We start from the raw sequence: 13,634 nt of genomic DNA, 5'->3' as shown, positions 1-13,634 counted from the left end.
AAGCACAAACCTAATGTTTAGCAACACAATCTCTTCCTTGGATACAAAAGGCTAAAAATTGAACTGCTTCCATTTTTGAGCATGCCAATCCCAGTTCATGACTAGGCCCTCATCAGATCTTACTGATTTACAAGTTTCATACTGCCTTGTCATTTGATTTTAATGTTCAATCTAAGCTCGACCAGCTTTTGTTGACTGGGGTAGTGGGCTTTTGCCCGAAACATCGATTTCGCTACTCCTTGGATGCTGCCTGGACTGCTGTGCACTTCCAGCACCACTAACCCAGAATCTGGTTTCCAGCATCTGCGGTCATTGTTTTTACCTCAGCAAGAGGGCCTAGCAACATGCTTACTTATCGTATACTCCAACCAGACTAGGCTTCTTCAAGGCAGTCTAACCCTGTTACAAAGGGAGCCTTGGTGAGACAGAAATCTGAGGTAAAATTGGCTATTAGGAAAAATGACGTAAATGCAGCAACAGGCAATAGAGAGAGAGAGAGAGACCGAGTAGGCGAGAGAGAGGGGGGAGGCCCAGATTCTCAGTTGCAGTGTGGAAGCTTTAACCCTGCGAGGCCATTTTTCTGCATGGGCCAGAGGTTCTCAAGGAACATCTGGGAATGGGGTAGAGACAGCTGGACAGGGTGATTAGTATCTGGGGTCTGGTCCTAATCCCCTGACAGTAGTGCCAGAAAGACTTCAACACAGTGATCAATGTCAGTCAATGCATCTTCGTCAATCTGCTACAGTGCCACCCTCTTCCTGCTTCAGTGCACCATCCTTCTCTCGCTCAGCCATTACATTCTTTATACTCACACAGCCCCCAATAAAGAAAACAGCCGCACATCTATCTCTCACAGTCTATCCGTACCTCTGAATATTTACATACAGCATCCATGTAATGCAAACATAGTGCAACACATCCATTGGTATTCTTCTCTCCCTCTTGCAGGGGAAAGTAGCCCCAGAACCCTAGGCAGAGAGTAGAACTGCCAAGGGGTAAACACAGCTCCATTGCTTAGGCCCATCGGAGAAGACTGTGTTGGGCAGAACAGGGCCAGTTGTGACAGAGACTGCTGAGATCACCAAGATAATGGTATAATCCTGTCTTCTGGACTTTTATGCAGCCCAACTCAACCTTATCCTGTCATTCAGTATTAGGTGCAATCTGCTGATGGTATCACCATGGTCCTCATGATTTCCACCTATTTCCACTTACTTCCCTCTCTGATTTTCTGCTTTCAGATTATCAAAAACTACAGTCTGGCCAGCCACACCTTCCTCATAATGTTGGACAAGAGCTTAAGAACGCTAATGTACCCGCCCGTCATCACTTGCCTGTCCTCCCCACATTGGAGGCAGAGAGGGCATCAAGGGTCAAGAGTAGAGGATGTTGTCCCGAAATATCTGGTTCTCGTTGGTAGTCTGAGGACAGCAGGAATGCTGATACCATCTCAGAATGAAGGTGAAGTGCCTGTTGCCAAGGCACTGGCACAATAGATTGCCAACAGAAATTGCATACAAATAGAGGAGCTGCCCCTTGGGTACCTCTGCCCTGTTGATCTCTGTGCTCCAAAGTGCCAACTATGTGCAGTCAATCATTTTCTCCAGCTCTGGGAATCTTTGTACTCTGGTAAAGCCACATGCCAGCTTCTTAATTCTCCCTGGCATAGAGGGTACTGTGAACTCTCCTCCCCTACAAGGCTTCTGACATCACTCAGATAGAATCATAGAGTCATAGAGATGTACAGCATGAAAACAGACCCTTCGGTCCAACCCATCCATGCCGACCAGATATCCCAACCCAATCTAGTCCCACCTGCCAGCACTCGGCCCATATCTCTCCAAACCCTCCCTATTCATATACCCATCCAAATGCCTCTTAAGTGTTGCAATTGTACCAGCCTCCACCATTTCTTCTGGCAGCTCATTCCATACATGTACATACTCTGTGTGAAAATGTTGCCCCATAGGCCCCTTTTATATCTTTCCCCTGTCACCCTAAACCTATGCCCTGTAGTTCTGGACTCCCCGACCCCAGGGAAAAGACTTTGCCTATTTACTCTATCCATGCCCCTCATAATTTTGTATAACTCTATAAGGTCACCCCTCAGCCTCCGACACTCCAGGGAAAACAGTCCCAGCCTGTTCAGCCTCTCCCTCAAATCCTCCAACCCTGGCAACATCCTTGTAAATCTTTTCTGAACATTTCAAGTTTCACAACCTCTTTCCAATAGGAAGGAGACTAGAATTGCATGCACTATTCCAACAGTGGCCTAACCAATGTCCTATACAGTGCAACATGACCTCCCAACTCCTGTACTCAATATTTTGACCAATAAAGGAAAGCATACCAAACGCCTTCTTCACTATCCCATCTACCTGTGACTCCACTTTCAAGGAGCTATGAACCTGCACTCCAAGGTCTCTTTGTTCAGCAACACTCCCTATGACCTTACCATTAAGTGTATAAGTCCTGCTAAGATTTGCTTTCCCAAAATGCAGCACCTCTCATTTATCTGAATTAAAATCCATCTGCCACTTCTCAGCCCTTTGGCCCATCTGATCAAGGTCCTGTTGTAATCTGAGGTAACTCTCTTCACTGTTCACTGCACCTCCATTTTTGGTGTCATCTGCAAACATACTAAATGTACCTCTTATGCTTGCATCCAAATCATTTATGTAAATGATAAAGAGTAGTTGACCAGCTCCGATCCTTATGGCATTCCACTGGTCACAAGCCTCCGGTCTGAAAAACAACTCTCCACCACCACCCTCTGTTTTCTACCTTTGTATCCAAGTTCTGTATCCAAATGGCTAGTTCTCCCTGTATTCCATGAGATTTAACCTTGCTAACCAGTCTCCCATGGGGAACCTTGTCGAACGCCCAACTGAAGTCCGTATAGTTCATATCTACCGCTTTGCCCTCATCAATCCTCTTTGTTACCTCTTCAAAAAACTCAATCAAGTTTGTGAGACAAGATTTCCCACACACAAAACCATGTTGACTATCCCTAATCAGTCCTTGCCTTTCCAAATACATGTACATCCTGTCCCTCAGGATTCCCTCCACCAACTTGCTCACCACCAACGTCAGGCTCACCGGTCTATAGTTCCCTGGCTTGTTCTTACCACGCTTCTTAAACAGTGGCACCACATTAGCCAACCTCCAGTCTTCCGGCACCTCACCTGTGACTATCGATGATACAAATATCTTAGCAAGTGGCCCAGCAATCACTTCTCTAGCTTCCCATAGTGTTCTAGCGCACATCTGATCAGGTCCTGGGGATTTATCCACCTTTACCCGTTTCAAGACATTCAGCACTTCCTCCTCTGTAATAGGGGCATTTTGCAAGATGTCACCATCTATTTCCCTACAGTCTGTATCTTCCATGTCCTTCTCCACAGTAAACACTGATGCAAAATACTCATTTACTATCTCACCCATCTCCAACGGCTCCACACATAGGCTGGCTTGCTGATTTTTGAGGAGCCCAATTCTCTCCCTGGTTACCCTTTTATCCTTAATGTATTTGTAAAAACTCTTGGATTCTCCTTAATTCTATTTGCCAAAGCTATTTCATGTCCCCTTTTTTACCCTCCTGATTTGTCTATTAAGTATACTCCTACTTCCATTCTACTCTTCTAAAAATTCAATCAATCTATCCTGTCTATACCTTACATATGCTTCCTTCTTTTTCTTAACCAAACCCTCAATTTCTTTACTCATCCAGCATTCCCTATACTTACCAGTCTTTCCTTTCACCCTAACAGGAATACACTTTCTCTAAATTCTCATGATCTCATTTCTGATGAACTAGATGATGAACTAGAAAACACTGACAATGTTTAAGGGTAATTAGGGATGGCAGTAATTGCTGACATTTGCAAGTTATTGCCATATCCCATGAAAAAGTCAAAGAAAATTCTGGGAGCTGAGGTACCAGCCTCTGCTCCAGTCCACAAAGAGTCCGTGCTCATGTGATTTCACCGCTGAAGAATATAAGTATCCATAGACACATCACATTATCATCTGTGTTGAGTAAATATTTTAAGTGTCAACAGTGAAATGGCTCCACTTAAATGTAATAGGACACTGTAGATTCAACTAATAAGTAAATATGTTCTTCAGGGCACTCTGAATAAGAATGCATGAATAATAAAGGAATCCAAATGAGTTCATTGCAAATTAGATAATTAGCTGTTTGATGGAGGGCCTCGTGTTGTACTGTGCTGTACAGATGAAGTCAGTCTTGTTGCATAGCATTGCACTTGTAAAAATGGAGTCATATGTGATATTCCACACCAAATGGAGACATATGTGATATTCAGCACTGCATATATGAACCCAGGCAGTGTTAAAGGCTGCCAAACATTTCCATTTTCCACTCACCCACTCACTCATGCAAGAATGCAAAACTTCAAACACAGCAATAATCCTCACTTGAAAAACGTATACTAGAGGGGAAAACAGTTGTGAAGTTGACTATGAATTGCCTGAGTAAGCAACAGGTAATAATGAGGTCCCGAAACCTCTTGGTCATCAGGAAAGGCACAAGGCTTGAACATATTCCTTTGGTCTGCAGAGAATGAGTCCCTGTCTATTGATTTTGAGATGCCAGTGTTGGACTGGGTGGACAAAGTAAAAAAATCACACAACACCAGGTTATAGTCCAACAGATTTAATTGGAAGCACACTAGCTTTCGGAGCGACGCTCCTTCATCAGGTGGCACTCTGAAAGCTAGTGTGCTTCCAATTAAACCCATTGGACTATAAACTGGTGTGTGTGATTTTTAACTTTATCCCTGTGTATTGTTATGAAGATGTGGGTGTACTTTACCTTTAAGAAAGTTAAAAGCATCAGAACTACCAAGCCAGCATGTAGAGACTGCCTGAAAAATAACTCTCTTAAAGGCATCTTCACCAATCAGTAACCTATGAAGCAGAAGAAAAGAAGACAGGAATACAGAGAAGAACTGAAAGCTGTCTGGTTTTGAGATAAAAAGTTCTGTTTTGTAAGTCTTAATTGGGGGTATTATCAGACTAGCATTGTAGAAGGAGAAGGTAAAAGATTGGTTAGAGGAAGGAGTTGTAAATGGTTGTCAGTTAATTATTTTCTGTTATACTTTAAATAGTTCTTGGCCTCTCGAATTTTCACAGATAACTGTATTGGATAAATCTTTTCTGTGTTGCTAGTTTAAATTAAGCAGGAGAGTTTACCCCGTGTTGTAACAATATAAATGCATGATGCTTTTAGTTAGCATAAATTAACTGTGTAATGTGCTTGTCTGATCATCTGAAAATGGTTATTAGCACTCTCAGAACTATTCAGCAAGTGCTGCCAATAGTGGAAGCAGAATGATCTGACAGTCGATGTTCTGGTTTGGGTTTGCTGGTGCAGATTTATTGAATACAGCCTGTACTCTACCTATTATGAACAACTTTCCCCAGTGTGTCAGCTGAAAATTCTATTAAAGGGTTTTCAATTACAGTCTACCACAAACACGCATTCTCTGGTCAGCATACACTTTGGTAGTTGCATAGTTCAATACACAATGCAACTAGGCTAGTCAACAATTTTATAAATAGGGCCCTCGTCATCTACTCATCCTGCAAGCTTGATGCAGAAATAGAGCCCACCCAGGCTATATTGGGGGACAGTGTCTATCCTGCTCTAGTCATTGATTGTATGTACTCACAAATTAGCTAATCAACCACATTTCCAAATATGAAAAGCAGCAGGTTTATCTCTAATTACTTGGAGAAGGCCTGAATAACTAGTTAAAGAAGTCATTACATACTGCAAGGAGGCACTATTACATGACGATGTGAATGCTATTTTGCGAGAACAAGATGACGGTCATTAGGCCAGAAAGACATTCTGCATATTATAGAATTTAGCAGCATCACATATGTATTTCAGAGCCAGATATGCAGATTATATATCCCAGCATTCAGTGTCTGAATCAGTTTTCAAACGTCTAGATACTTGTTATTCCAGTGTAAATGGGAATTACACACGGGGACCTGTGGAATCCCCATTGCAGCCAACTCCAACCAAATTGCCTGTGAAATTGAAGATTCTACAATTCATCCATACTTGGAACCTTCTGAAAGTATCCTTTTAAGTTGGAGAATTCAGAGTGTTCTGATAAAATCCAGTAAAATAATTACGTGGAGAAAGTTAGACCACTAAAAACATAGTCTGAATCCTGAGTAGCTCTTCAACTGACCGTGTACTTACCTCACACACACTCATCTACATCTTTTGGTCCAGAACCCACACCTCCACCCCCTCCCCACACTCCCCCTCCCCCTCCCAACCCTCTGTAACTGACACACCCTCCCATCCCTGCTGGTCCAATATCACCCATGCTATCCAAGTCCCCACCACCCCAATTACCTGACCTCCTAGAGATCTGGCTAGTTTCCAAATAGGGAGTGCCCTCTGAAAACCACCTGTTCTTGATCTTGTCTCCCACACCCCAATCCCCCCCAGACCCTCTCTCTCCTCATTACTGTTATTCCATGTGAAGAGGATAAAAAATTACTTCACTTCATATGCCCAGTAAGCAGGTCTCAACAAGGTGGACATTAGGACCTGCAGGTTTCCGGTCTCTGATTGGTTGGCAGCTAAGAGTGACCTGGGATACCCCATACTGAGGTCTGTGAAGCTCCTCTAGCTTCTGCCTGTCAGCTCTTAATGAGCAGATTGGTGGATGATTTGGCATGTTAGTCACCACCCTGACACACTTGACCCCCACATTTTAAACTAAAATGGGAAAATTGCACTGTTGGTTATGTACTTGAGGTGTTGTAATCAACAGGGCTACACATCAAGTGCTGAAAAGTGGCTTTAGGTGAGATAAGTGCTTTTCAAATGCCACAGCTGCAACAGGCTAATTCATTCAGCATGTACATTTTTCTAAGGTTCTTAAATGGCTTGCTGTTGTCCCTACGTTCCAGGCTCCACAGCATGTTCACCATTTATCCTGATCCAGGAAGCTAATAAAGCATTTAATTTCCAAACCTTATTGATTAATTGGGCAACTGCTAGGTCTGCCTGGAAAAAGGCCGAAGACTGATATCCTTTTCCAGCTAAAGGGCTGTTACTTGTGATTCTGATCAGCTGCAAAGCGGAGAAGCTGTCTGTTTGCTTTACACTCTGCAGGTGGCACACGAGTCCAGGGGTGGCAATGCCAACTATGTGTTGTCACCTGTATCCAGCCAACTCTGTATTTAACCAAACCTCCGACTCCACCAGCTCTGTACGACTCAGTCATCTAAATATTGAACCAGGACAAAAACTTAATGGAAGTATTTACTCAGTATTAGATTAGAAAGCAGAAGATTGATCCTGACCTCATGCCAGAACCAAAGACAAATTGACATGATGACAGTTTTCCTTATCTGATTGTCAAGTTCATCATCAGATTTCACCTTTGACCTCAGGTCTTACCTCCACACTTTGTTCTCATTATGAGAGGAGGGCCAGGAGCTCCCCTTCCACCTTCCCCAGGGCGGGTGAGAAGTACTCGGATTTCATACTCAGTGTCAGGGTCCAAATGGCCAATTTTGTATTGATGGCTGTCCACTGGCTGTATGTCTGTCCAGCTCCCACTCGTGCTGCGGTAATCGATGTCCCGCTGGATAATGGGCCCATCGCCACTAATGGAGTTGGCATTCAGCTGGATCCATAAATATGTCGCCCCGACAGAATTGAGCTGAGGAGGAGCTATTGGAGTCGGCGGATCTGTGAAACAAAAGTTTAACAGCTTAAGTCCTTCTACACATGTCTCATGAGTGAGTGCACAGATATGGACTTCAAAAGTAGCAGACCCCATCTCACACTTTGAGCTGTGCCCAATGCAATAGACTGGACTTATCTTTGTTTTAATGTGGTTGTCAAGAATGTCTTTTTTTTTGCTTCACGCCCCTTCCCTAAGGAATCACTGCCTGATTGAGGAGTCTTGTGAGACAGTGGCATTGTCCCTACTTCTGAGTCAGCAGACCCAGATTCAAGTTCTCACCTGCTCTGCACCATATCATTTCTGAACAGGCCAATTGAGAAAATGTCTGCAGGAAATGTAGTGACAAATTATTGGAAAGAAAAGTGAAACAAGGGGAGAAACAGTCCAAAATGTGCAGGTTAGGTGAATTGGCCATGCTAAATTGCCCGTTGTGTAATGTAGGGGGAATGGATCTGGATGGGTTGCTCTTTGGTGGAACTTGTTAGGCTGAAGGGCCTGTTTCCACACTGTAAATAATCTAATCTAAAAACAGAAATTGCTGGAAAAACTCAGGTCTGGCGACATCTGTGGAGATAAAGCAGAGTTAACATTTCAGGTCCAGTGACTCTTCTTCAGAACTGAGAAAGAAAATCACTTCATGATAAGCCTCATCGTTATTTATTCATTTTAATTTAATGGAGTTCAATGTAGCTCTCAGGGCTAAGGGGAAAAAAGAGTATAAGGAGATAGTGGTAATATGATACTGAGTTGGATGATCAAACATGATAGTATCAAATGGCAGAACAGGTTCAAAGGGCTGAATGGCCTATTCCTGCTCCAATGTTTGATGTTTCACTGTTTAAAGTTTCCCAAATACAAGGGTAAAATACAATCCCATTAATCCCAACAGCAGTGTGCTCAGTGGTCCGTACTGCTGCCTCACAGTGCCAGGAACCTGGGTTCAATCCCAGCCTCGGGTGACTGCCCGTGTGGAGTTTGCACATTCTCCCCGTGTGTGCATGGGTTTCCTTAGGGTGCTCCGGTTTCCTCTCACGATTCAAAGATGTGCAGGTTGGGTGAATTGGCCATGCTAAATTGCCCATAGTGTTCTGGGATATGTAGGTTAGGTGCATTAGTCAGGGGTAAATATAGGGTAGGGGAATAGGTCTGGGTGGGTTACTCTTTGGAAGGTCGGTGTTGGGCTGTTTCCAAACTGTCGGAATTCTAATTCTAGCACTCCTTATAGTTTTCACTAGAGATAATTCCCTTTTCTCTCACATCTATAGGGCCTTATCAATATTGGGCTTCAACTCTCAGTCTTGAGAATCTAGCAGCCTCTTCATTGAATCTTCATATAACTGAGCTCAGATTTTCTCAGCTTCAAATAATTCCTTCAGAGTTTTAACCAAACACTTATGGACTTATACACTTAATGGTAAGGTCCTAGGGAATGTTGCTGAACAAAGAGACCTTGGAGTGCAGGTTCATAGCTCCTTGAAAGTAGAGTCGCAGGTAGATAGAATAGTGAAGAAGGCATTTGGTATGCTTTCCTTTATTGGTCAGAGTATTGAGTACAGGAGTTGGGAGGTCATGTTGCAGCTGTACAGGACATTGGTTAGGCCACTTTTGGAATATTGTGTGCAATTCTGGTCTCCTTCCTACCAGAAAGATGTTGTGAAACTTGAAAGGGTTCAGAAAAGATTTACAAGGATATTGCCAGGGTTCGAGGATTTGAGCTACAGGGAGAGGTTGAACAGGCTGGGGCTGTTTTCCCTGGAGTGTCAGAGGCTGATGGGTTATCTTATAGAGGTTTATAAAATCATGAGGGGCATGGATAGGATAAATAGACAATGTATTTTCCCTGGGGTTGGGGAGTCCAGAACTACAGGGCACCGGTTTAGGGTGAGGGGGAAAAGATATAAAAAAGACCTAAGGGGCAACTTTTTCACTCAGAGGATGGTACATGTATGGAATGAGGTGCCGGAGGAAGTGGTGAAGGCTAGCACAATTGCAACATTTAAAAGGCATCTGGATGGGTATATGAATGGGAAGGGTATGGCAGGTGGGACTAGATTGGGTTGGGATACCTGGTCAGCATGGACGAGTAGGATCAAAGGGTCTGTTTCCATGTTGTCCATCTCTATGACTCTATAACACTTCTGGACTAGAACTTTAAAATGGAAATGCTGTTACATTGAGGTAATCTATTTTACAGCAGTTCTGAACTATCTCCCTTCTTTCAGAGCAAATAGTTTACACCTCAGACTTTAGCCAAAAACCTTTGCAATACTGACAATCCAAAAGGTCTCTCTTCAAGCTATGGATGTTTACTCTGAGCCAGAAACAAAGTTCTAGAATCTTCTAACTGGAGCCTAATCATATCCACATTTATTCTGGTTATTCATAAAAAGCCTATTGAAAAACCACCACTAGCCTCCATGAACTCTCTCTCCCTCTCTCTTTCTCATGTAGCTTTTTAAGAAAAAAAAAGTCACAATGGCTACGGAAATGCTTATGAGTGAATCATTAAACCCCTTCATAGACGTGGAAAATCCACAAGTCACCAGCTGAAAATCCAAAAATGCAAAATAGGTGATAGTAAAATAAAGAAATCACACATTTTACACCATACAAATGATATATTATTTGAAAAGAGACATTAAACCTAAGCTATCAAGGGGACTGTGTTCATTTGAGAATGATAATTAGGACCATGGAATCAATAATGGGAATTTAAGACCAAGATTCTTCCAGCCCTGAGTAGTGGACTTGGGGGTAAGGATACTGGAAAAATACAAGGAAACCAGATCAAGGTGACTCCCTGGTGCTTTCCTGCTGTGAGGAATGTACTTCAGGCATATTGGAATATGGATGTGCTGCCCACTGTAATGTGGCAAACTGCCAGTTTAACCAATTAAAAGCCCATTTAGAGATTACAAGGTATTTATCCAATGGGGAAGCCTAGTGCAGGCAGTGTTCCTGCAGCAGGTTATGAGCCTTCAGAGCCAGAGATCACATCTCCCAAACTGGAAGTTGCAGGGAGCATAGCATGGCCTCACGCCATCAAACAGAGGGATTTCCCTTCCAATCAGAAGCTTTCCATCCATTTCCATCACCAGTAGTTATTTTGATGGATTGGGAGGGAGTCTCCACATTGAGGTGTCCTCCCAACCTCCTGTCCATTTCTCTGGATGGGATTGCTCAGGGTTTTTCAACTACTGGTCTTTTGATGGAAAACCCATGTGCCATCCTTAACAGGGCAGGTCCTGCTGCCAAGGGTCCCAGTGACTGTGGGAAAAATTTCCCTAATTGTCAAGGGAACCTACAAAGGAAATTCAATCACTGAACTGACAATGGCCATATATACTCCAAAAGAGTAAAGCAAGTCTGCAGATCCCAACCCCATATAATGGGAAAGAGTGAAATTTAGAGCCAAAAGATGGAATTTATAATTACCAACTTCCAGCAAATGGGGTCAGCAACAGTAAATATTCTCATTATGAGAAACGACAACATGGTATCCAACATGTCCATGCTGCAAGGAAAGTGAAGTCACCCTCATACCATGGATCCTGAGATCCTGGAGGTTATTACTGGGTGGTTGTGGAAAGGATGTCTCCTCTTTGGGAGAACCTTGAACTAGAGGTCACTGTTTTGAAACAAGGGTGTAAATTAGAGATTTGCTCACACAGAGGGTGGTGAGTCTTCAGAACTCAAATAGAGGTGGAAACAGAGTCTTTGAGTACTTTTAAAACAGAGGTTATTGAGGGGGGAGGTGTTAGGTGGAAATGTAGTCAACAGACAGCTGTGATCTTACTGAATGGCAGAGCACATTTGAGTGGTCTATTCGTGTTATTGTGCATGGGGAACAACAGAGTCATAGGCATAGAGGCATAAAGCATGGAAACAGGTCTTTCGGTTCAGCCAGTCCACGCCAACCATGTTCCAGTAGTGACTAATTAAAGCTCCTGCCAGGTATTTTCAGTAAAAGCAGTACACATCAAAACAGAAAACTAACTACGTGCAGCAGCAGCATTACATTAAAACTCAATAACCATTAAGTATGAGATGATGCTTTTAAAAATCAAATTTTATGGCTAAGCCTCTATGAATCCTGTGCCTTTGAGAATCTGCACAGAGCCCATATCCAGTTTTGATTTTCCTTGGCATTGTATGAAAACAAATGCCATCCATTTTGTAAACTTGAGCAAATGTAATTTTAAAATGCACCAAGTAGCATTAAAACAGTAATCTGAGCAGCTGGTGAGATGCTTATCATGAAATTAGAATCATTTTAACACCATTGGAAGCTGTGGTAATTATTTCCTTTAAAAGTGTGCACACTAAATTGTTACAAGGCAAGAAAAAGATAGCACGTCAAATAAATATCCTCATGATCGTTCAGCAATCATATACTATGTAGTGTATAGAATGCAAGGGATTCCTACTTCAGTCCAATCATCCAAGAAATCCACTGCTGTTGGATGACCCATTAGGATGCAAATCAGATCCTGTGCAAAAGGTGGCCAAGGTTAACAGTTATATCAATTAATTCTGAACACTACAACAATTTGAAGTAGACTTTGTTTTATTAGCTACCGCCCCTCGAGGCTAGGATTTGATTTGTACGGTAAACTACTTGCAAGAAAGGTGAGCTCCAGTCATTTATCTGGCAGAGGAGACTGAACGCTGTTGAGAGAGAATAGCAATGCTACTTGGAGAGTTATGAAATTGTGACTTATTTTGGAACAGGGTACCCTGCCCATTGAGCAGTTAAACAGAACACGGTGGCACATGATGGCTGAGACCAACTGCTGAATACATGCGAATTTATACACAACCCAAATTCAACCTTTTTATCCCCCACATATCACAGATCACATTTTCACAATGCAGCTTAACGCCATTTCTGATTTTTGCCATGAGTGAGAAAAGTTGGTGTTAATGAAAATAAATTATTACCTATTCCTTCAGTGACTTCAGGATTTTAATAGCTTTGAGAAGAGAGGTTTTGAAATAATTACATTTTTGCACTATTAATATTGAAAGTTGGAGATTTATTCTCTGGGTGATGTTATCAAATCGAACTTTATTAAAAATAGCAGGAAACCACTGGAATGGCAAACTAATATTGACCTAAAAGAAAAATCTGAAGAATATAACAAGCTAAAATGTTTATGTATGACCACACTGCTAAAATATTCTTAATTTCCCAATTGTTCAGGTTAATATTAAGCACATTATATCTTAATGTTACAGCACTGATTAAGGCACTGCTGTGCCAAGAAATTCACAATGCCACAAAACAGAATCACGGAAACACTGCTCATGCAGTTCATTCCATAGTATAAAGTAGGCATTGTGTGCAAGTCTTATTCTAGATACATAGAGTTTGTGTGTATAAATTGGGGAGGCAGGAAAAGAGATTTGAGGCCCCAATTAGATCAGGCATGATCTCATCTCTTTGAATGGCAGAGCAAACTCAATGGGCTGAATGGTCTACTTCTGGTCCTATGTTTTACGAGCTTACCAATAAGACCACAAGACATAGGAGCAGCAATTAGACCATTCAGCCCATTGAGTCTACTCTGTCATTCAATCATAGCTAACACATTTCTCAACCCCTTTCTTCCCTTAACCCTCGATCACTTTGGCAACCAAAAACCTACCTTACTCTGACTTAAATATACTCAATGACCTGGCCTCCACAACCTTCTGTGGCAATGAATTACATAGATTTCCCACTCTCTGGCTGAAGAAGCTTTCCCTATCTCCATTCTAAAAGGTCTTCCTTTTATTCTAAGAGTGTGCCCTCAGATCCTAGTCTCTCCTAATAATGGAAACATCTTTCCAATATCCACTCTTTCCAGGCCATTCAGTTTTCCGTATGTTTCAGTTAGATGGACA

At 42.4% G+C, this 13,634-nt stretch overlaps 1 protein-coding gene across 5 annotated transcripts in view; it reads right to left on the bottom strand.

Annotated features, from left to right (window-relative positions):
- LOC132815087 (receptor-type tyrosine-protein phosphatase mu-like) overlaps positions 1–13,634 on the bottom strand; it is an 888,844-nt gene that overhangs the window by 490,670 nt on the left and 384,540 nt on the right. For all 5 annotated transcript variants that reach the window (XM_060823829.1, XM_060823832.1, XM_060823830.1 and 2 more), the window contains exon 7: positions 7,457–7,750. In XM_060823829.1, coding sequence (XP_060679812.1) covers positions 7,457–7,750 — 294 coding nt within the window. The remainder of the gene's footprint in view (positions 1–7,456; positions 7,751–13,634) is intronic.

Source organism: Hemiscyllium ocellatum, chromosome 4, assembly GCF_020745735.1.
Source record: "Hemiscyllium ocellatum isolate sHemOce1 chromosome 4, sHemOce1.pat.X.cur, whole genome shotgun sequence".
Taxonomy (NCBI): Eukaryota; Metazoa; Chordata; class Chondrichthyes; order Orectolobiformes; family Hemiscylliidae; genus Hemiscyllium; species Hemiscyllium ocellatum.
The sequence above is the reverse complement of the archived record's forward strand: the minus strand, read 5'-3'. Positions and strand labels throughout refer to the sequence as shown.